Raw genomic sequence first — 25,238 nt, forward strand, 5'->3', positions numbered from 1 at the left:
ATCTTATAGCTCCCATAGGAACAATAGGGTGGTTAAAATTTAATGATTATTAGGATATTTTGCGCAGTATATAAGCAATTGTCATGAATCTTTCCAAATCGTATTTTTTATGCATACCTTGATCAGGGTAAAAGCGCGTGACGATCGGACGTCTATATCCTATAGCTCCCGTAGGAACCATATGGTGAAATCTGTCCAAATTTGATGATTATCGGAATATTTCGCGCGTGTGTAAGCTACTGACATACATTTTCCCAAGTCTTATTTATTGACGCATATCTTGATTAGGGTAAAAGCGCTTGCCGATCAGACGTCTATATCTATTCAGATTTAGCAATTTCGGCAAAATCTGCAAGGGTATTAAAACTTCGTCTTGCCGAAGTTAGCTTCCGTCCTCGTTAAAAATAAATACAATGTAAATGTTATGTGACAGTCTTATTTATAATACTTACGGTTGAAACATTATGATAGTGAGCAACCAGTAGATAGGGCATAGTGAAAAGCGTAGAGTACATAATACCCGCTGTCCAACTAAAAACTAAAACACTTAGCTTTGCTCGAGTTAATGCCATTAAGGCCATTCCGATACAATAGAAAAGAAGTCCTCCAACGTACACAGATTTAGCTCTTTAAATAAAAAGACAGAATTTACAAATAACTGTTAAAAATTTAAATTAATTAAAAGAAACACTTACCTAAAATGTTGAATAAGTTTTTCTATAATAAGTGAATAAAATGCACATGACAGAGAATACATTGCCATGCCCCAACAACCAAATCGAACACCTTCTTCGTAACGAAGTTGAGGCACAGATCCTTGAGTTGCCTTGGGGTCTCCTTTAAATACTGCTTCGCCCACAAAATCCGTAAAATAAAGTGAATAACAAACATGCGCCATCCAGCAAAAAAGATTGGTAATACAAATCATCTTCAATGATAACGGCATGTAGACAATAGAAAGTAAATAGTGGCGTAAAGATTCTATCTCCAAAGGGTTTTGGTTTTGCATTACTTCTTCATTTGCACCTGCATTTTCTTGTATAGCATCTGGATTTTCGTTTAAACATGTTTCATCAACAAAGTCATTTGCTAAGGATATATTGGACGGATGTACTTCAGTTTTTACCTAAAAAAAAAAAAAATTACAGGTTTCTACTAAAATAAATAAATAAATAAATAGACCAACACAAAAAAAATTAACCATTCAAATTATTTTTTATCACCACGGTATAGCTAAAAATAACTACATTTTACTATGTTTTGAACCAGAATTGTTATAACTCTATGCATTAAACTGGTAAATTTTTTGTATACCCTTGCAAAAGTTTGTAACGCAGTGATCAGGATCAATAATGGAGTCGATATAGCCATGTCCGTCTGTCCGTCTGTTTTAATACGCAGATCAAGTTTATATCCTATAGCTCCAATAGGAACAATCGGATATATCTAGCCAGAATTGATGATATTTCGCGCAGTGTAAAAACTATTGACATAAATCCTTCCAAATCGTATTTATTTAAGCATATCTTGATCAGGGTAAAAGCGCTTGCCGATCGGACGTCTATATTTTATAGCTTCCGTAGGAAAAATTTCTTTTTTCCTATTTTTATATAACATTTTTGCAGTATAAAAGCTATTGGCATGAAACTATGCAAATCTAGTTTATTTATGTATACCTTATTTAATTCGCTACTTTTTCAATTATAGCAATTTCGGCAATGTCTGCAAGGGTATTAAAACTTCGGCTTGCCGAAGTTAGCTTCCGTCCTCGTTATACCCTTGCAGAGGGTATTATTATTTTGGTCAGAAGTTTGTAACGCAGTGAAGGAGACGTTTCCGACCCCATAAAATATATATATTCCTGATCAGGGTCAATAGGGTAGTCGATATAGCCATGTCCTTCTGTCCGTTTGTTCGTCTGGCCGTCTGTTTCAATACCGTTTGCGAGCTCAGTTTAAAAGCTAGCGATCTGAAACTCACAGTCGTCCTAAAACATGTGTACGCAGATCAAGTTTGAAAACAACTCCGATCGGACGTCTATATCCTATAGCTCCCATAGGAACAATCGGATATAACTTGCATTAATGGAATATATTTTGCGCAGTGTAATAGCTATTGACATAAATCTTTCCAAATCCTTTTTTTTATGCATACCTTGATCAGTGTAAAAGCGTGTGCCGATCGGACGTCTATATCCTATAGCTATATGGTGAAATCGGTTAAAATTTAATGATTTTTAGGATATTTCGCACAGTATATAAGCTATTGACATGAATCTTTCCAAATCGTATTTGTTTTATGCATACCTTGATCAGGGTAAAAGCGCGTGACGATCGGACTATATCCTATAGCTCCCATAGGAACCATAGGGTGAAATCGGTCCGAATTTGATGACTTACAGAATATTTCCCGCAATGTGTAAGCTATTGACATAAATATTTTTAAGTCTTATTTACCTTGTTCAGTGTAAAAGCGATCGGACGTCTATATCTTATAGCTTCCGTAGTAAAAATTGTTAAAGGAGGCGAAAATATCCCTTTTTTTTATTTTTATTTGACGTTATACAAACCTAATTATTTATGTATAGCTTATTTTTTTCGGTACTTTTTCAATTTTAGCAATTTCGGCAAAGTCTCGGCTTGCCGAAGTTAGCTCCCCTCCTCGTTTTTATTATAATTTTGCTTTTATTTGTTGAAATTCTCCTTACGATACTAACAATAAGTGTATCAAATCTTAAAATATTACTTAGCTAACAGTCATATTGACCGGCACAGAGTTGAAAGCCCGGATCACTATTGCTGGGTTCGTCTTTTACTGCGAGGATGTTGCGAATATACCATGGTGCCCCAGCGATAGTCCTCAGGATCTTCGATTGTGCGCGCTGTATGATGACAATGTTGGTGCTGCTTGCGCTCCCCCATAGCTGGAAGCCATATGAGCAGGATCTTTTAGACTAGGCACAGAGGTGATCGAGCGTTTATAACCTAGTGGACTTCGTTGGCTAATAGCTTTAAGTGCAGTTTCTTGCATTCGATGTATCTACGCCAGGTTAATCGCCTGTCGAGGTGCACGGCGAGGTACTTTACTGCGTTGGATTGGTGGATCTGGGTACTGTTAAAAGAACTCAGGGGGCATGTTTGTCTATTAAGACTGAACGTTACACTTTAGTTCGTTTATTCTGATACGCCAGTCAGATAGTCACCTCTCTACTACAGCATGATAATTAGCGATTTGGCTTGTTGCTCGGATAGGGCATTTGGAGCGACTCAGGATCGCAGTATCGCTCGGTACCGTGGAAGTTGTTAGTATATAGTTCGTACGGATATCCGCAGAATATGTGGAACTCCAGCTTCAATCATGTATTCGTCCAATGTTTCTGCTTTGCATCTCACGGAAAATACTCTACTGTAGAGTATAGGGCTACAATAACGCTGCCCGATGGTTCCATGGTTTCTTCGGAAGCCAAACAAATTGGTAGGACAAATAAATTTGTGGCGGGATTTGGCTAGAAAACACCGGTGTTTTAGCTCTGCGTCCGTCACTTCGGGTCCAGCACCCTGAAGAGTTTCTTATCGGTGTAATCGTTTCGATCGGAGCGCTTAAATTTGGGTAAGCCCTCCCAAGGGAATTTTTTGTACTGATTGGCGAAAGTTTTTCGAAAGTTTTTTGAAGAAGTGTTATTAGCACACATGAGTGGTCTTAAAACAGTTTAGAAAGCGCTTTGGAACTTATTAGGCTGCGTGATTTGTTTTTTGTCACTTCAAAATAATTAAGATCTAGGAGCTTTCATAGTCGAATTTGTTTCTTAAAGTTATAATTGCATTGTACAATTGCCTTCCTTTGGGAGTCACAAGACGTGAACCCAAGTGCGTCTGTTTGGCATTGTAGTCTCCTACGGCTATGAAACGATCCCCAAGTGAAATGTAGAAATCCATGAACTGTCCTTCCGAAATTGTCAAGCGATGCAAGCAGTAGACGGCAGCAATTAAATGGTTTCCGTTCCTTAACTATATTTTTATAGATGTGGCCTCCAAGAAGTTTGTTTGCAAAACTATAGCGTTCTTATTAAGACTCCGGTTCCGCCGTGGGGTTGCGATCCGGATGATCTGTGCACTAATATGTATAACCTCTTATTTGAAAGTTGTATTTGCTTGTGAGGTGCGTTTCAAATAATACATTTTTGATTTTCCTTCAGGAATTGAGCTTATTCGAATTTATGCCGTGAGACAACATTGGAATTCCACATTGATACCCGATCAGCGCAACAATTTTGTTGACCAGAACGTTTTTCGCCTTACATTTTCTATATATACTATATTACAGATTAACAGAAGTAAAATGTGTTGGTTGCAGGGTAAAAAGTATTAAGGGGGTATATGTATACCTTTTTTTTGTCGAAACAAAAATGAATGTTTGGATTTTTTTATATATGTAACTATTGTGTTTATTAAATGAATGTTTTCGGAAAGTTTATATTGTTGACAATGTTTATGCAAAAAATTTTGAAAAAATATTAAATAGTTTTTAAGGTGCGGGTGTTCCTTTAAACGCCTTCTTTTTAATAGCTTTGCGGTGATAATTCCCCAGGACAAATGGGTCAACTGATACCGAAAAAATAAAAATATTTCATTAGTTTAAAGTAGTATCCTGTACTTGATCGAACGTTTTTAAATTTTTTTTTGTGCATACGGGAACGTTTTATGCAAAAAATGACGTTTTTGGACGCTAAAATTCTTACAAAACTATCTATTTCGGCGAAATACAAATTTTTACATGAAAAAACGATCGTTCAACTTTTTTTCTACTGCTCAAATCTTTATGAAAATTTGGGGAAATGTTCTCGAAAAGTTGTTCTTAAAGATATAGCAAAAAAAAAATGTTCGATTTTTTGAAAATGAAAAAGCTATATACCCCCTTAAGGGATTTACACAATATGGCTTAGGTAGCCAACAGATCAATCAAAGCCAAGTATAAAATTATTTAGCATCAGAAGTTTTGCTGTGGGAAAACAATGTATCCGTGGTGTAACAGGATTTGATACAAAGCACAGATCCAGTAAACGACACAGTTAATTTCGATCAAAGCAGTCCTTTTCAGACGTTTCAACCCTGTCGGACTCGACGAGCAATCCGCAAACTCAACCAGAGTTGGAACAAAGCGCCTGGACTTAGCCGCGTGATGCCTGTCTACAGTCAGGCGCTACCGCGTTCTATCTTTTTGCACAATGCAAGCGGGCTATCCGGTATCGCCGTCTCTCTTTAACATTTTTTCTCACTCCCTACTCACTCTCTACTTGCCTTATTTGTGGGGAGAAATTTAACGCCTTTACGCTTTGTAGTGAGCTTTGTTCACTCTATGGATGTATGACCAGAAGCTTTCCGAGCATCCTTTGTCGATGAATAAGGACTTTAATCCTGAAGGATCAAGTTTTTTTCAGGAGTGTTTAACAAATTTTACAATGTTCGAGGGCGGCTGGTTAAGTTGTCGCTGTTCTTTGATTGTCCTATTGGGACATGTTCTACTTCAGAATATCCAGTTTCATTTACAAAGTTACTTCGGGCTCAGATTGTATTGAGCAGCTAGTACCACAGATGAAGTCCCACCGGCCGTCCTTTCCCACTTCCGTCTCTTTGAGTTCTGGATTGACAACCCTTAATGTCAATTTCTCAAGTATCGCTCTTCAGCTTTTTTGGTTTTTGAATTTGGAGGCTTTGTACAGAGCGATTCATAACAAGTTTGGTTATTGCGTTGGAAAGTTATACATGGAGTTCGGTAACGCCGAAATTCGCGCTGTTTCTTCGTAAAAGGTAAATTCGCTAGAGATAGATTCCGTGAGATTAATGGTGTTTTAGGGATGGTACTCTATCACTTCGAACCACGGAGGAATGGTTTCGATGATTCAGAGCCGCTGGGTTCACGACGAACGCTTCCGGACTAGGTGCAGCAGGGGTTTGGCTCTCGGGATTCGGTCAGCTGCCTTTCTAGGACTCTGGCGGCGAACTACTGTGCTTTCGACGCATACGCCTCTCGAGACACCCGTGGTTCGGACGCGCGTCGTTCTTGGCTAGTCGCACAATTCTCACCAGACGGTTCAGGCGTTTGCCGGAATTCGTCGAGGCAATCCTTTCGCACGGCAGCTGGTTCTAGACAACTTCTCTTCCGAGCCCATGGTTCTTTGTCGAAGGGCTCTTTTTGTTCAACTCTGCCGGACTCGCCGAGCAATACTTGTGTTGTTCACTCGCGTTCGGTTGCTTGTTCACTGACTTGACTTACTGTGTAAGCCTCCTGCGCTCGGCCTGCTTATATAGGCCGATGTATCCCGTTAATTCTCGGCGTCTCCTTGTCTCCAAGTCCATATTCCGTGGTTTTACCGTTCGACCTTTCGCCCTCTGTGCACGGCACCACTGTAGAGTCCAAAGTCCGTGCCGTACAGCTATTCCATTTTGCACACGGCACGTGGACTCTCCGATATCGCCCTATCGCTCTCCTTCTCTCGTCTTCCTTGTCTCTCGCCACCTTACCGTTACTACGGGCGAATTTGCCGCATATCTGGCAACGGGTAGGCCTCCTCCTTGGTGATCATACACACCACCTTGCCTTATTTGTGCGTAGGTATTTAACTACTCACATTATCTCCTTTCTTCGGAACGAAATAAGACTTTCTCCTCTTCTCCGGTTGTTATCCTTGAGTTCTCTCGATCCGCTGTTCCGGGTCGCTGATGATGGTCCTCCTTTCCTCGACGTCGCTTCCTCTAGTTCAAAACAATTCCCGCCCCAAGATGTTTCCCCCATAGAATTGATTTTCTTCTTCTCTCCAGCTGTTATCCTTGCAAATCTTTAAAGCCTTCGAGTCCTCCTGATCCTCCAAATGATTTCCTCGACGCTCACAGCTCGTTTCTGAGTTCTACAGCGCCGATTCTCCATTTTTCTTCCCGCCCAAGATGATCCCTAGCCAGGATCACGTTACGGTATGCTGCCTCCAAAAGACCCCTTGCACCGTGAAGGAGTGCAGCTCATGGCTTATATCTCCATGCCCTTGGGTATCTCCGTCCGGAAATACCGTCCCTGGGGCCCGTGGGTATCCTCCTCCCATTCCTGATGGCCTTCCGGTGGTGTTTCACGGAGCTCTTCCGCCTCTTCTCCTTACCCTAGGTGCGTCCGGGCGAGAATGGTTCAGCCGAGATCCAGTCGGCAGCAGCCGCGGTTGCATCCTCCTGCGGTGAGGGTGGTGGGCTCACCCGCAGGTCCTCCACCTCCTCCCAATGGTGCGGGCACCGCCTCTTCCTATCCCTCGGACATGTAGTGTGGGGTGGAAGGGATTCCGACCATCCCGGGCGAGACCGGCGGGACCTCGTCCATCAAGACGGGTCCTGCCCACAGGCGCTCCTCCTCCAGCTGGGCGGTCCTGAGGACGCCCTCCCAAAGTCCCGCAGCGTACTCCTTGCGTCTCTTTGCTGCCTCTTCCCTTTCCTTCTCCTCCTCATCCTCCTCCCGTTTCCTCCTGGCCTGCTGGTGGGCTTCCATCATGGCCAGGTGGATGACTTCCACATCTGCTGGGGTGAGCTCTCGCTCCCCATGCAACCCGACGTGTTGGGATTCCCGGGCAGGATGCTGCCCATCATGTCCTCCGACCATCCTTTCCCCGGGTTGGACCCGGCCGCGGTTTGTGCGGCCATCCTCTTTCGAACCTCGGACCTGATCGTGCGCGTGCTCATTTTTGCTGCTGATCGTCTTTCAATGATCTTGCCTTGCTTGGACCATCCCGATGACTCCTCGGTTTTTGGCGTCTCCCTTTCCATGATCCCGCTTTTCCCTTGGGCTTTTATATTTGTCGGCGCCGCTCAGTTCCTTGACACATTCTCGTTGCTTAGCTCATTTCCTACGGTACAGCTCCGCTGTGCCGTCTCTCCCCTTTCTTCGGCCGCCAGTAGACTTGGCTAGATCTCTTCTCAAACCTGCTATACGCGGCCCGACGCTGAATCTGCCTGCCTCGTTGCATGGGTTGTCGTGCACCCTTTCTTTTCCTTGTGTACATCCTGTACTGCCCGGCGTAAAGGCGGATGACTCCGGCTTATGCCGGAGGCTGAATCCGTCTGTCTTTGAGTACCCTTTATATTCTTTTGTGAGCCCCCTGTTCTACGTGGCGTATATGCGGATGACTCTGGCTTATGCCTGAGGCTAATTATATATATATATGCCTCGTTTTATGGGACCTTGTGCGCGCTTTTTTTTTTGTGTAAATTAATATAATTATTTATCCGGTTAATGGTGAATCGCCGTCAGTACTCGGAGACTTCTCTTCTTCTTCTCTGGCGGACGACAGGACCACTGTTGATTGTTGGCCGGCTGGCCGAAGGTGTCCCAATGATGAATTAGGAGGATTATGTTGGAAGGGTGACTGCCCTTCTTAACCTGCTGGCCTAGAGACTCAGTCAGTTTGTAAATAATAAAATGGTTAACGGCGGTTGCCGGAGTTATATTGAACGAGCTTGTGCTCTTTATTCGGTGAATATCAAAATTGAACTGAACTTAAAGCTAACATAAAAAGGGACTCATAGCGGCCACTCCAATGGGTAGTGCTTGCCGGCTATGCACGAGCTTCCGGCCAGACGCTGTGTCAGCAATTTGGCCGGAGCGAGCTTTCGGGCGATCGGTCATTGCCTTTGCCCGGTTAACTTAGTTAACTACTCCCCCCTCAGGATTAAGGCCGCCCTCGGCCGACCCTATTTGGGCGATCATATCTGCTATCTGGGCAGTAGCTCTCCTGGCCTGGATGACTCGCCGATAGGTGAAACCGACGCAGATCAACGCGCAGCATATTGCTCCTGCCACCAGTACTATCTGATGTGAATGATAGTCGTTGATATTCTCCCCGACTCTCTTGATGTGTTCCAGATTACGCTCACTCAAGCGGTGAAGGTACGGAAGACTGAGGATGTTGTGCTCCATAGTAATATTCAGGGAGGGCGAGCTGGCTACTCCTGGGACCCTCTTCTGGGCCCTGTCATTGTTGACATATCGGGTTTCATTAACCATGGCACTCTCAGTAAAGGTAATGAGATGCGTGCCTCGTACATGGATGTAAGTGCCATTATCCACACTCACACGTGCCGGACGATCGTTTAATGCCTTCATCTACGTGAGTAATTGGATGTAGATCGCTGTGCTGGATGTCACAGTGCGCTATGCCTCCAACGTGGAGCTCTTGCGCGCACGACCTTCTTAACGCCAGCTGGCAAAATGTGGCTCCAGGTGTTGTGGAGCAATTGTTGACCGTGCGAATTGCTCCATTGCAATCAGCTATTATTTTGTCCTCCAGCCTGAGCATCGAGTCATGATGGGACACGGGGAAAACAGTAATTTTAATACCCGACGACTTAATTATTGGAAATTTGATGACAAAATACAAAAAGTTATCGGACTGTAATATTTTAACGGAAGCAACGGACAATAAGTCTTTGATGGGGGTATCTGTGGGCTCTTCTATCCATATATCTTCTAGGTCTGCATGATCTAGTATACTAGGGCTCACAATGTTGGCCTTAGCTAGAGCTATAGCTAGTAATAAATTTTGCAGCTCCATACTAATCATTCTATTTCGGGATAATAACATCTCATAAAGATGCCCCGTGTCAACTTGGGTTCCCTTGGCTGACCTCAGAAATTGGTTGACGGTGGTAGTAATATTATTAATTTGGTCTTGTACTTTACTATTGATGTTTATCTGCCTATTGTTTGCATTTATTAACTGAAATTCATTAAATTTAATTTTTCGAAATCCTCTGCATCTGGCGTACCCGCCACTACCTTTAACGCCGCTCCTAGGAAATCCAAACTCCTAGCTACCCTATGGTGGATGCTCAACGAGTCGAGCAGGTCACGCAGATGAGCGACATCGACACTCTAAAGTTTCTGCATGTGTGACTGGGGAAACATGCTGGTCATGCCATCCGTTTCTTCCACCACGCGCCTATATTCCGAGAGATTCGCCGAGTGTGTAACGAACGCGAATTCTTCCCAAACTAAAATTCTACCATCAATGATGGGAATATATTTGGCCTGTGAGTAGTCCGAGACGTGCCCCGATGTTACGGTAAGCAGGACTAACAGGGATACGAATGCGAACCTGTAATATTGGATGTATTGTAGTGTTTGTTTAAAATATTGTAGCCCACCACCAAAGCATAAAGAAAAAAGCACAATTATAACAAAAACTTATACCAAGTGAATAGGGGTTAGAAAATATAGAAAAAAACTAATGCCAAGTGGCTATGGGTGAAAAAATGTGGAAAAGAAAACTTACGCCAAGTGGCTAGGTGTAAACAGTAGAAAAAAATGAATTATTATCTAATGTTGTCCTTGTGGACCACCCTCCCCTTAATGAAGACCGTGGTCCCCAGGTCCGCTTCAACAGCTTTTTCCTCACACAGTGGTGTGAGTTTATTGCCAAGCCTTCGGTTTGACTTAACCAAAACTTTCTCGCCGACATCGAATATTCTGCATTGTCGGTAGGCATTTTCCCTGGCCCTGAGCGTGTTTTGTGCCCTAACGATCTTATTCTGGACGTCCGTCTGTGGGTCGTCTGGGTGCTTTTGCACGATGTCGACCGGCCGTTTGTCAACGACAGAGTGAATTGATTTATTATATTTGGCGGTTGCCAATAAAATAATTTCCACAGTATCGGTTATCCCCTTGTCGATCTTTAGGCAACGAGCAAGCTCCAAGAGGGTGCTGTGAAAGCGCTCTACTTGCCCGTTTGAGACGCTATGAAGTGGTGGGGCATTTGCAATGCTAACACCAAAATGGTTGTCAAGCATGGCTGAGATAGTGTGCGAGTTTAACGAAGGTTCATTATCGCAATAGACTACTCTAGCCCCAGGGAAAAAGTTCATGATTTGGAGTATGGCCGGTTTAAGATCCTCGATTGTCCTGGAGTGGACATGTTGCACAACTGCAAACTTCGAAAACTTGTCGATGCAAGTGAGGAAGTATTTCTTGTCTGTGGAAAAGATGTCGATATGTAGTAGTTCTCCCACATGAGAGGGGATCGGAGTCTCGCCTAGCTCATGCTTCTTTGGGTGCCTATCGTACTTGGCTTTCGCACATGTTTTGCAGTTTGCTACAATCTCGGTGGCTAGCTTGGCCATCTTTGGAAAGTAGTACTCGGAGAGTATCTGCTTAACATTTTCTTGGGCCGATCTGTGAGCCCTGTTGTGCTCGACGGTGAGGATTTCCCGTCTCTCAGGAACTGCAAAAATATCCGTTACACGATTTTTGCAATGCCAAAATTTGGTGGCTGGAAACTGCCGAACCAATTCGTCCTGTATCATTGCCAGCGTGTGCAAGTCACAATGAATGGCGTTTACGCCTTTAGGAACGATTATATCCGCGAGTTCATCAAGTAATGACTCTTTGCAGGAGAAGTTAATCACATGCCGTCTCTTGTTTCCAAAGAGGACGAAGCTGCGTTTCAACGGAAAGCGTGCCTCCTCCAGAGTTATCTGGTTCTGGAAGCAATTTAAAGGCTTGTCCGTGGTTTCAATGGTATAGGTTAGCGACAGCTCACTGTGAATTGTGGCCGCGCTAGAAAAAGCTTCTTCCTCTTCCACAACGTTAAGTTGCTGTCTTGAGAGGGCATCCGCAACGAGATTATCTTTGCCGGGCTTGTAAAAAATTTTAGCGCCGGACTCGTCGATGCGGGCTTTCCATCGTTTGATCTTCGCATTCGGATTGGACTCCGATACTGCGAAGGTCAACGGTTGGTGATCAGTAAAGATATTTATGTCTTTTACTGCATATAAATAGTGGCGTAACTTGGCCAGCGCCCAAACTATGGCTAATAATTCACGCTCGTTAGTGGCGTAATTAACTTCTCTGTCCTTTAGGGTTCTCGAGATCATGGTAATGGGTCTTCCCTCTTGGGATAGTACCGCGCCAATGCCAAATGCCGAGGCATCCGTCGTTAGATCGAATGCCTTTTTATAATCAGGATATTTGAGGATGACATCCTCTGAAGCCAGAATGTTACGCAGCTTTTGGAAAGCCAGCCGTTGGGGCTCGCTGAACTGCACCTGGATGTTCGTGGATCTGTGTCTGCTGACACTTCCAAGTTCCCCTTTCAGGATATCAGTGATGGGCCTAGCTATAGACGCAAAATCTTTTATGAAGCATCTATAATAGCTGGCCAAGCCAAGGAATGATCTGACTTCGAATATGTTCTTAGGCTCTGGGAACTTCTGAATGGCTTTTATTTTTTCTGGGTCTGTGGTAGCCCCGTTATTGGTGACTATGAACCCTAAAAAGCTAACGCTTTTCTTGAAAAATCGTGACTTTTCTGTTGATACCCTCATATTTGCATCGTGTAGGCTCTTGAGAACCCAATCCACGTGCCGGATGTGGGAGTTTTCGTCCTCCGAAAAGACGATAACATCATCAACATAGACATAGCTAAATTTGCCAATCTGCTCTCGCAGTATGTCGTCAATTGTTCTTTGGAAAATGCTGGCTGCATTTTTTAATCCAAATGGCATTCTGCGAAACTCGTACTTTCCTCCGTTAACGGAAAAGGAAGTTTTTTCACGGTCGCATTCTGCCAGCGTGATCTGATGATAGCCGGACTTCAAGTCCAGGGTTGTGAAATACTTGGCCTTGCCTAAGTTTCCTAATATCATCGAGATGTTCGGCATGGGGTATCGATCGGGTATTGTTTTCTCGTTTAGTTTGCGAAAATCCAATACCAAACGCATTTTCCGCTTGCCAGTTTCGTCGGTGCCCTTTTTATCTACTACCCATATTGGGTTATTGTAGGGGGATTTCGACTTTTGGATGATGCCATTTTTTAGCAGATCTTGGATTTCGCCATTGACAAAATCAGCTGCCCCCATTGGATATGGGTAAAGTTTGGCATAAATGGGCTTCTCATCAACAGTTCTGATGGTGGCTACCACCGACGTATTGTAAGATAGAGCCTCGTTGGGGTCAGCGAAGGTTTTTTTCCTATCGCTGAGCATTTTCAAAAATGCTTTTCGGACCAAAGGTGGTGCGTCTGAGCAATCCACCTCAGTGAAATTTACATCGGGGCAAGTATGAAAATCAATTTTCTCTACTTCCGTGCCCCATTTGAGCTGGCCGGAGGCCAGACAAAGTGACGCCCCTGCCTGCTTTAAAAGGTCGAGGCCGATTATTCCATCAAAGGAAGACAAATCTGGTAAAATGAAGAACGTGGCCTTCAAGTTGAAAATTGACACGAAGCATTTCTTCGTGATTTTGGTGACTCCATGGATCGAATGAATCGTGAATGGAGTTTCTACCGGGCGGACGCCTTTCAGTCCTTCATGTGGTCGGATGAAATTTTTGGCCGCGCCCGTATCGACTAGGAGTCTCATGTCGATCCCCGCTACTCTTCGTCTGATGACGGGTAGCAGGGATTTTCCCCTAAAAAATTGATGGCGTCCGAGTCGTACTCGCTGATGGCATCGTCATCAATTTCTTGTACGTATCACCAGTTTTGTCAGCGCCCTGGGCAATGTGATTTACCCTTTGCCTTTTTTGTGGGCGCGACTTGTCGGATGTCGCCGGCTTCCTATTCTGGTATGCCGGGGCCTGTGATGGCTTAAGCATCCTAGACAATGATGGATCCACTTCCATGGGTTCTGGAGTGTCTCCCTGGTGCCTATCGCTGCGTGGAGCAGGGTGGACTTGTGCCTTGTGTTGCTTAGTAAAATGGGGATTTTTACCGCCACTATATTGGGAATTAGCATGAGGGGCGGCCTGCGGACGCTCTTGCGCCTTAGGAAATTGTTTTTTCTCCCTGTCTTCCTGGCTTCTTGCAAATGATGATGCAAAGGTATACCTATCATGGTTCGCCTCCACCTCTTGAGCCAAGGCAAGTGCTGATGGCATGTCTTTGGGCTTCGCCGCGAAGAGGACGTCAGTGAGGCTGCGTTTTAATCCTGAGATAAATACGCGAAGGGCATCATCACGGAATTTTTCGCATAAAACTCGTGCAGCCGAGGCTTCGTATGTCATGGTCGCCTTGTTGGTGAGGAGGGTGAGCTTCCTTTCAACCTCGTCATAATATTGTAGAAGCGAGAGACTCCCCTGTCTGAGGGTGCCCATCTCCTGCTCTATGACATGCATTGTCCGCTTGTCACTATAAGTAAAGTCGAGTCGATTTATAATCGCGTCGAAATTAAGCACTGTGCCAAATGAGGATAGCACTGCATCAGCCGGTCCCCTTATTTTGCTCCTAATTATAATAACTGCCTGATAATGGCGTGAACTTCCTACGAAATTCTTAAAAATATAGTATGCGCCTACTGCCGCCTGCCGCCAGGAGACGTATGTTTCCTGGGCACCCGAAAATTCGGGCAGGCATTTGACGGCGTCTAGTGGCTCATTACAAATCACGGTGTTATTAATGTCTATGGGTGTATAAACTTTAATCTGAGGAGCTACTGTTGGGGCAGGTGCGACCTGCATCGCCGCCACTTGGTTGGCCAGTTGTTGGATAGTCTGGCGCAACTCATTCTCCCTGCGCTGGCTGTCCTGTAGGGCATGGTCGACGGCAGCGTCTACTACCGCCTTTATTTGATCTGGGTTAAATGCCATGTTTCTGGCTGAGGGAGTGCCGACGATTACACTTTTCGGTGTAGAAGTTTTTGCCGGCCCTTCAGTCTCTGATTCAGAGTCACTGGGGATCTGGTTGCTGTTCCTATATTGTTGGAATGGGTTGCTCATATGGAGCCGTGCAAGCTAAATCGGCCCAGCGATTTAATGCATGCTCAAGCGGTCTTGCCCACGGATATAGCGAGGGCGGGGGCCGCGGGGGCTGAGATGCCGCTTGGTAACGATGGACGAGAGCTCGTTGGAAATTGAGCTGTTGCCTCGCCAAGCAGTGACAAGGAGAGGGGGATCACGGGGACCGGGTCTCCGCTATGGCAAACAAAAATATAAACAACAAAAATTGACACAGTAAAGATCCGTGGTGGCTAAGCTGCCGCTCTGAAAGACAAAGAAGCGAAGCTAAACAAAATCGGAATACAAACGTCGCGGTGTCGAGTTCGAGTGTCGTAGTGGAGTGGGTAAGCGATGGAAACAAAAACAAACCCAAGACTGTTGCCAAGCTAACACAAAGAATTTAGGTGTAAGCAAAAAGATGACTATATATAAGGGGTAAATTAAATGCACAAATTTAAATGAGACAGTATCCGTCGCCAATAAAAATATATCAATAAATGCACAATTAATAAATTTATTTCCCGGCGGCGCCTTTGCGTCTAGGATGGGTATTAAAAATGTAATCTGGTAGTTATATTGGCGATAATATTGGGCACCAAGATATTTATTGAAAGAATTTTTTTTAAAAAATGCAAACAATGAAAAACACAAATAATATCACATGTGATTACACCAATAAAATTGTCAGCCAATTAGTGAGTATGTTTATTTATAAAAATGTTAACACGAAACTCTAATACAGAGCTGCAGAAAATATAGCGTATTTAAATATTTTACCAATGCAGATGCCGGAAAAATTTTTTGGAACAGAAGTGCTCACTTACATGATTTCCCGACTTAGATGGGTAATTTAACGTGGGCGCCAATTAATATAATTATTTATCCGGTTAATGGTGAATCGCCGTCAGTACTCGGAGACTTCTCTTCTTCTTCTCTGGCGGACGACAGGTCCACTGTTGATTGTTGGCCGGCTGGCCGAAGGTGTCCCAATGATGAATTAGGAGGATTATGTTGGAAGGGTGACTGCCCTTCTTAACCTGCTGGCCTAGAGACTCAGTCAGTTTGTAAATAATAAAATGGTTAACGGCGGTTGCCGGAGTTATATTGAACGAGCTTGTGCTCTTTATTCGGTGAATATCAAAATTGAACTGAACTTAAAGCTAACATAAAAAGGGACTCATAGCGGCCACTCCAATGGGTAGTGCTTGCCGGCTATGCACGAGCTTCCGGCCAGACGCTGTGTCAGCAATTTGGCCGGAGCGAGCTTTCGGGCGATCGGTTATTGCCTTCGCCCGGTTAACTTAGTTAACTTGTACACCTTCTTCTGCCTATCGATGGATGAATCGGGCGTATGCCTAACGCTGAATCCGTCTGCCTCGTTGTCGGGGTCCCTGTGCATCATTTCCCCTTTTTGTATTGGCTGGTGTTCCTGTTCCGCCACGTTGCAGCAAAACCTTCTGCGGCTTTTAATAGATGTGTTACTTTGCCCATACTACGTCTCCTATTACCAGCTTCCACTGCCTCCTTCCCAGATTGTAGTGTCTGGCTTGGTCCTGGGATGCCTTTTTTATATTTCTTCGTACGATCTCAAAGACCTCCCTCAGTTTGTTGGGGTTTTCTTCCGGGGTCTCTGTAATTCGTCCAGTGCTGCTGGCCTGCGATGACCGCTCGTCGTTTTTCGTCTCCTCGATGTCCTTGCTCTGCTCACGGCGCGATATCCTGCCACTGCTATTTGCGTGCTCTTGCAGGACTTGGTGCAGCGGGTCTTTGGCTCTCGGGATTCGGTCAGCTGCCTTATTAGGACTTTGGCGGCGAACTACTATGCCCTCGACGCATAAGCCTCTCGAGAGACCCGTGATTCGGACGCGCGTTTTTCTTGGCTAGTCGCACAATTCTCAACTCACGGTTCAGGCGTACACCGGGATTCGTCGAGGCAATCCTTTCGCACTGCAGCTGATTTTAGACAACTTCCCTTCCGAGCCCACGGTTCTTTGTCGAAGGGCTCTTGTTGTTCAACTCTGCCGGACTCGCTGAGCAATACACCAAGCTCAAATCGCGACAAGAGTTGGAACAAAGCGCCTGGACCTAGCCGCGTGATGCCTTAAGATCCACAGCTACCTGTTTTTCAACGTTTCGATGTAACGATATTGCTCCTTGTTGAATCGGCGTGGCTCTGCTTGCTCCTGATGTTGATTTGACTTGTGTTGTTCACTCACGTTCGGTTGCTTGTTCACTGACTTGACTTGATGTGTGCTGTTAACTCGCGTTACCGTTATTCCCTTTTCCACACGGCATGTAGACTCTCCGGTATTGCCCTTTCGCTCTAACGTCTTCCTTCTATCTCGCCGCCTTACCGTTACAACGGGCGAATTCGCCGCATATCTGGCAACTGGTAGGCCTCCTCCATGGTGATCATACACACCCCTTGGCTTATTTGTGCGGAGCTAATTAACTCCTCACAGATCATAAACATGACCGCATTCCAGCCGGACTCAATTCCTTGGTAAAAAATTCCGGCTAAGAAGAGAATGTGCCACAATGTGCCATTTTCACCTTATGCCAGCTCTTCAATGCAATGATGAGAGTCGGCTATTTTCCTTAGAAGTAAAAAAAGTCGATCATCATAATGATACTTAAGCTTGTAAAAGACCACACAGCCGCCTCATCTTATGGACCTATAAGTCTACTATCAAAGATCTTTGAAAAGTGCCTGTTGACCTGTATTGTACCATATCTAAGAAACCTTAACATAATCCCAGCACGTAAATTCTGCTTTTGCGAAAAGCATGGTACCATTGAGCAGAAAAACCGTATAACATCGGAAATTTGAACCGTATTTGAGAACAGGGAATATTGTACTGCCATGTCTACGTTTGCTGACGATACTGCAATCCTTAGTCGATCAAAATGTCCACAACAAGCATCAGCGCAACTAGCGGATCACTTAGTGGGGGGGGCGCCAGTAACAGCAGCGTAGAAATTATGCAGAGAGCTCAGTCCAAGATCGGCAGAACCATCACCGGTGCACCGTGCGCCTTTGGAACGATAACATTCAGAGAGATCTGTACATACTCCCCGTCAGAGATGAAATAGCGCAAACCATGGAAAAATACTAAAATAAACTTTCAGCATACCCCAACCACCTCGCAAGAGCCCTAACCAGAGTGAGCAGCCACTCTCATCCTCGTCGTAATGACCTTCCCATCCAGCAATAAATATTAGAAACGTGTTATTTCAGATAAACTGAAATAATAATATACTAGTTTTTTTAAGATTTTAATACTTTTTGTTAATCTCGTCAAGAAAAGATTAAAAAAATAAAGCAAAGTTATAAAAAAAATATATATATATATTTTTAGTTTACCGGCTTGCTGATCAAGACTTTGGAAGGACCGATCTACGTCGAGATTCCCATTGGGGTACATATTGCTAACATCAATTCTTGATAAAACATTTCTTCCATATTTTAATAAGCATATCGAATCTGTTATTCGGTTACTACTTTTCGTACATCATCATATACAATGACTTCGAATACGTTAGGCTGAGAAGCTTTAGTTAGAGTATGCCTACGCAACTATAATTTATCTTTTCCTTTTCCTGCGCAGGAATTTTTCTGTTTACTTTGATTTCTGGTAGTGACTTTCAGAATTCAATTATTTGTTTGTATATTTTTAGGTATGTGATAGCATCGGTTATATAGGGTTGTCTTTTCCCTTAAGATATTCTACAGTGAAATCGTATTCTTCTAGGTCAAGTCTCATACGTGTTAATTTTGAACTGGGATTGGTCATGGAAAATAAGTAAGTTTGTGGTCTATGATCGGATTTTACTGTGAAATGTTCGCCATACATACATGGTCGAAAATGGTTTATGTCCCAATGGATAGCTGCTAATTCTTGTTGGGTAGTATTCTTGTTAGTTTCTCCCTTTGTGAATGATCTACATGCCTTTGCTACTGGAAGCTGGATTCCATTATAATCTTGTGTTAATACCGCTCCACATGATTATTTACTTGAATCTGTTGTTATGCAGAATTGAAATCGGAATATTCTAGTAGAGTGGGTTTCATCAATTGGACTTTTAGGTAATTGAACCCTTTTTGACATTTCACATTCTTTTTACATAATCCATTTATGTGGCGGGAGTAAACGGATAATTTTGTAATAAAGCGTCTGTAATAATTCCAAAATGCTACGAATCTTCTATCGCTATCTGCGTCCGTCGGGACTGGGTATTTTTCTATGACATCATATTTCTTGGTGTCTGGTCTTTGTCAGTACAATTGTGTCCTAAGAAGGGATCTTTGTGCCTGAAAATGAACACTTTTCAGGGTGTAATTTATGTTTCTGTTTTCTACATCGAAAACTTTTCAAAGCTTTTAATCATATGTTTTTTTAATTTTCTTTGTTGGTGACCTTTGATTTATGTTTTTGTATATTAGCTTGGTGTCTTAATTTGAAGTCTGATCTATGTGGTGATATTCGAGTTTTTAGGTTGGATTTAGACTTCAAATTAAGACACTAAGCTAATATACAAAAAACAGCACCTATGGCCCACTGTAAAACCAGCGGTCACTCGCCAAATTTTGAAGCAACGACTATTTTGGAACAAGAACAACATTACAAAAAACGCTTTACCATAGAAATGTTACATTTAAAAAACACACCCACAAGCATAAGACTGAACTACAAAACAGACGTTGAAAATCGCGCTCACATTTACACAAAATTACTTAATAACAACTAGTATTAATCTCCACGTCCGACGGTGCAGAAGTGTAAAATTATGTAGGTGTAATCATTTTTAAAGCTTTGTTTTTTATTGTCTAAATTTATGTTATTTTATGTGTTTTTATGTTGATTATAGTTGCCCTGAAGACGGTTGCCGAAGTGCAACCGAAATATATTGGAAAAAATAACATTTAAAAACTTTTATTTAAAAATTTTTCAATTGTTGACCTCAAGCCGGAAAAACTCAAAAAAAAAATATGTTTTTTTAAAAACATCCGATGACAATAAGGTCATCCATAACAAGAATGCCTGCGATACCTGAAAGTGCAATTGTCATCATTTTTTTAAATAAGTTCAGCGCTATTTTTAAACCATGAGGTAATTGCGTGAAGCGTTTTGAGCCGTTGCTCGTTGAAAAAGACGTTATAGCTCTTGAACTTTTTTCTAGTTCAATTTGATGATATCCTGACATTAAGTCAAGGTATGAAAAGTATTTTGGTCGACCTAGTTGATCTAAAATATCATCAATTCTAGGATGTGGAAATTTATCAGATAGTAATTTTTTTTTAATCTGGCGACATTCAATCACTAGTCGCCATTTCTTTACTTTTGACCCGGGTGTCCTGTTCTATCACGACCCGAAAAACTTTTCTAGCTTCGTTAACACCAAGCGTAAGTCTAGTTCTTTTCCTTCCCCGCTGACGTTCGAAAACATGACGGCTATTTGTAAGGCGAGGGCGGGAGCAATAAAGTCGTCGCAAAATTCGCAAAGTTTCAAAAAATACATACTCCGCTATCGCAAATCTAAGTTCGCGTTTCTTTGTTATTATAAAATAGTATTAACTTTTTATGGTGACTATGACGTGATCAATTTGTAATAATATTCGCGATTTGTGCCGAATTTTTTTGTATAAACACCCCCTTGTACGCGTCGGTACGGTTTTTTGTACTTCTCTCGGCACTTAGCTCCCCTACACTGCGTGCGTTCGGCATATTACTCGATACTCGTTTTATATTTGATTAAACAAATACATACTGTTAATAAAAAAAATATATATTTTATACCTCTTTGATTCCAAAAATAAATATATACAAAAAAAAATACTCCTAACTTAACCATTTTATAAGCCTCTTTGAAACTTTTGTTGACAAAGATGAAACGCTATATGGCATTGAGAAATGCAATCATTTAATTTCTTGTTTAGCTGGAGACGCTTTAAGAACAATTAGGCCATTTCAAGTCACTGCGATTAATTATCCCCAAGCCCATGCTAGCCTGAAGCGGGTGTACGATATTGATTGCCTTATTTTTTTTGACAACATATCGTAACTTTTTAAGTTGCAAAAACTTACCCAACCGTCAGCTACAGCCTTGATAACCCTCATCGACACAGTCACAGGGCATTATGACTCCTTGCTGTCTATTGGGGATGATATACGCATTACTAATGCTATTTTAATACATCTGGTAATGAGCAAGGTCGATGCAGGAACTAAAAGAAAATGGGAAGAGCAATTAGACTATACTTCGCTTCCTCTTTAGAGCGAATGTGAGGCGACATTAAACCGGCGGTACCAATACATAGTAGCCAAAGAGGCTGAACAGTTCAGCAAAGTTTCGATTTCGCTAAATGAGCACCCTTGTGCATTAACTGCCTTCGAAAGATGCAGAGTATGCAATTCCTCACACCCCCTTCTCAGCCTACGTTCATGCAGGAGACTCCATTCGCTTCGCATGTTTTGCATGCGACTACATCGGATGGAGTCATTCTCGCAACTGCTGTTGTGAGCGTTCAAACAAAAAGTGGCGAGTTTGTATTGGCTCAAGCGTTGCTCGACTTAGGATCACAAATAAACTTTGTGACTGATGAAGTCGCTCAGAGACTTACGAGGCATTGCTGGGACTAATGCCCAAGCTATAAAAAAAACACACGGTTGTGATGTCGCAAGTAGGGAATAGCCAGTTGTCGTCCGATTTTTGGATCCTAAAAAATATTTCTGGTTATCATCCGGATCAAGCTATGAGCACCAGCAGGTGGAGAGTGCCTGAAAATATTCAGTTGGCAGATCCATTCTTCTTCAAGCCCCAAAAAATAGATGTACTTATCGGTGCGGATACGTTCTTTGAACTTTTATCTGTTGGCCAGATCAAGCAGGGGCCTGAGCTTCTCATCCTACAAAAAACCCTTCTCGGCTGGATAGTGTCTGGGAGATGTGCCTCTGAAGATAAAATAAAGACTGACAAAATGGTACATCTCAGATGCCTGGAGGAAGCCTTGGAGCCAATAGACACAACCCTGCAGAAATTTTGGTCTGTGGAGGACCTGCCGCCCAAGGCTAAAGTCCATACTCCTGAGCAGGAACTATGTGAACAACACTTTGAAAAAAATACTCAAAGATTGTCGTTCGGTAGATTTTCGGTTCGTTTGCTGTTCAAATCTGACCCAAATTCTCTTGGCTCATCATTCGAAGTTGCGAAACGTTGATTTTTGTCGCTAGAAAGAAATTTTCAAAGGACCCTTCGTGGAGGAAGTTGTATATTGAATTCATGGAGGAATATGTGTCCATGGGCCACAAGTCATCCACCAATGACCAAATTCCACTCCGCACTATTTCATCCCGCACCAGTGCGTTCCACAAAGTACTTCAACCAAGTTGAGAGTGGTTTTCGATGCATTGTGCCGTCCATCGACGCAAGTATCGTTGAATAACATCTTGATGGTAGGCCTAACCATTTAAGAGGAGCTGTTCTCGACATTTCTTCGGTTTAGATTGCATAAGTTTGCCGTTATGCCAGTCGTTATGCCGAATCTTTCAGGTCGTAGTACGGAGACGAGATCCTTCTGATTCTCCTCGGCTAGGAGAGAAGGCGCAATCAACTTATCCAAAAGCCACACTGGCTTTTCAGAAAGATTTTTATGTTGACGATTTGTTGACTGGCGCCTGATGCGTTGATGACCTGCAAGGCCTTCGAGACGAAGTTTCTCAGGTTTTGCAAGAACAAGGATTTAAACTGGCAAAGTGGTTTTTAAACTGCCCAGAGTTATCCGCATCTGATAGCGCAGTAATGCCACTTACAGCAGGCTCAGACGTAACTAAGGCCATTGGCGTGGTTTGGTTACCGGTTAAAGATTATCTTTGATCTTTGCGCTACAAAACGAAATATTTTTTTCGGTGACTGCTCGACTTTTCGATCCACTTGGCCTCTTGTGTCCTTTAGTGACAAGGGCAAAGATGTTGTTACCAATGCAATTGCTTACTTCGTGGGATACATTTAAAGCAACGCTTCTAAAGCTGCCAAAAACTATGGTATCGCGATTCGTCCACACAGATCCGCAAGTCCCGATTCAAATACATGTTTCTGCTGACGCTTCCATGCGAGCGAATGGAGCGTGCATCTACGTTCTATCACAAAAGTATTCACAAAACCAAAAACCCTGCAGAAATTTTGGTCTGTGGAGGACCTGCCGCCCAAGGCTAAAGTCCATACTCCTGAGCAGGAACTATGTGAACAACACTTTGAAAAAAATACTCAAAGATTGTCGTTCGGTAGATTTTCGGTTCGTTTGCTGTTCAAATCTGACCCAAATTCTCTTGGCTCATCATTCGAAGTTGCGAAACGTTGATTTTTGTCGCTAGAAAGAAATTTTCAAAGGACCCTTCGTGGAGGAAGTTGTATATTGAATTCATGGAGGAATATGTGTCCATGGGCCACAAGTCATCCACCAATGACCAAATTCCACTCCGCACTATTTCATCCCGCACCAGTGCGTTCCACAAAGTACTTCAACCAAGTTGAGAGTGGTTTTCGATGCATTGTGCCGTCCATCGACGCAAGTATCGTTGAATAACATCTTGATGGTAGGCCTAACCATTTAAGAGGAGCTGTTCTCGACATTTCTTCGGTTTAGATTGCATAAGTTTGCCGTTATGCCAGTCGTTATGCCGAATCTTTCAGGTCGTAGTACGGAGACGAGATCCTTCTGATTCTCCTCGGCTAGGAGAGAAGGCGCAATCAACTTATCCAAAAGCCACACTGGCTTTTCAGAAAGATTTTTATGTTGACGATTTGTTGACTGGCGCCTGATGCGTTGATGACCTGCAAGGCCTTCGAGACGAAGTTTCTCAGGTTTTGCAAGAACAAGGATTTAAACTGGCAAAGTGGTTTTTAAACTGCCCAGAGTTATCCGCATCTGATAGCGCAGTAATGCCACTTACAGCAGGCTCAGACGTACCTGAGACCCTTGGCGTGGTTTGGTTACCGGTTAAAGATTATCTTTGATCTTTGCGCTACAAAACGAAATATTTTTTCGGTGACTGCTCGACTTTTCGATCCACTTGGCCTCTTGTGTCCTTTAGTGACAAGGGCAAAGATGTTGTTACCAATGCAATTGCTTACTTCGTGGGATACATTTAAAGCAACGCTTCTAAAGCTGCCAAAAACTATGGTATCGCGATTCGTCCACACAGATCCGCAAGTCCCGATTCAAATACATGTTTCTGCTGACGCTTCCATGCGAGCGAATGGAGCGTGCATCTACGTTCTATCACAAAAGTATTCACAAAACCAAACTTCAGACCAAATCCGAAGAACATTTCCGAGCTGTGTCCTGGACGAAGCTAAGAAAAACTACTACATGTACCAACTAAAAAGCAGCAGGGGCTTGTTGTACTAAGAGGGATCGAGCCCGACTTAACCCCCGATGAATTTATCGATGCCCTTAAAGAAAATGGTTTTTCTGCAAAGAACGTTAGTAAAATCATTAACAGGAACAAAAAGCCGCAACCACTCTTCAAAGTAGAGCTGGAGCCAAACAACAGAGCCTTGAAGAAAAATGAAGTGCACCCCATCATATATCGTCTTTGACTTTCAAAGTGAACGGTCGTGTTTTTTTTTCTGCGCTTCGAATTTTGTATTTTGTTTTCGTTTATTCCCATCGGTGGGTTTTATAAAAACAACATTAAATTTTCTTTCGGTTATTTAAACATAAATTTAAACTCCGTTCGCTTCGCGAGTGCACTTTGTATTGATACTAATAAATTGTTTTAGTTTTTCGTAATTCTTATCTGTGTTTTCTATCCTATTTATATCCACGCTGTTTCTCTTTTGTGCATGCACTTCAACTTTTTTTACGCTCCCGCTCTCTTGCTCTCTTTGCTTTTGAAAGTTCTAAGCGTGCGGTTTCTGCGCTCTTGCGGTACTTATAACTGCTCGCTTATAAATTTCAATTTCGCTTTCTTGGTAATAAATAAAATGAATAATAAAAATTTAGTCTGCTTCTGCAAAAAATGCAGCCTCGTAATCAGGGCTGACCAGTCGAATATGACTTGCTGGCTGTGTGAAAAGTGCGCCGGTTTTACTGGCCGGACAAGTGATGACCTTTCAAAGGGGCCCAATTTGCAGTTTTGTTGTGACGCTTGTGTCGAGGTTGCGAACGAGATGAAATCGTTCATGCGCCAAACTAAAGGCGGCCTGATGGGACTGATTAGCTGTTTCGGAGTGGCTAGAGATAATTTTCGCCGAGCTGATGATCTCCTATCTGCGCTGGACTCGCAGTTTAATAGTCGTAAGCTATTAGAAGAGTCCCCTAAGCGCAAAAAGGCCGCTGGTGGTAAGGAGCAAAAGGGGAACACCCCGCAACCGAAATCAAAAGAACAACAGAGCATTCCGGCGGATCAGCAGCTGATTTCAGCAAACCGTCAAATGTTGCTAAGATCAGCAGCTAAAAAAGATTCGGTATCCGAACAATCCGTTACAGAATGCAT

The 25,238-nt window shown here is 43.1% G+C and overlaps 1 protein-coding gene across 1 annotated transcript in view; it reads right to left on the reverse strand.

The window, feature by feature from the left end:
- Nucleotides 1–346: 346 nt before the first annotated feature.
- Nucleotides 347–25,238, reverse strand: part of LOC123037210 (proton-associated sugar transporter A-like) — a 153,451-nt gene continuing 128,559 nt past the window's right edge. The window contains exons 3-5 of the mRNA XM_044456955.1: nt 1,013–1,126; nt 696–928; nt 347–627 (exon numbers count right to left, since the gene is read on the reverse strand). Of these exons, the coding sequence (XP_044312890.1) occupies nt 423–627; nt 696–928; nt 1,013–1,126 (552 nt within the window). The 3' untranslated portion in view covers nt 347–422. The remainder of the gene's footprint in view (nt 628–695; nt 929–1,012; nt 1,127–25,238) is intronic.

Source organism: Drosophila rhopaloa, unplaced genomic scaffold (genome assembly GCF_018152115.1).
Source record: "Drosophila rhopaloa isolate 14029-0021.01 unplaced genomic scaffold, ASM1815211v1 contig_155, whole genome shotgun sequence".
In the NCBI taxonomy this organism is placed as follows: domain Eukaryota; kingdom Metazoa; phylum Arthropoda; class Insecta; order Diptera; family Drosophilidae; genus Drosophila; species Drosophila rhopaloa.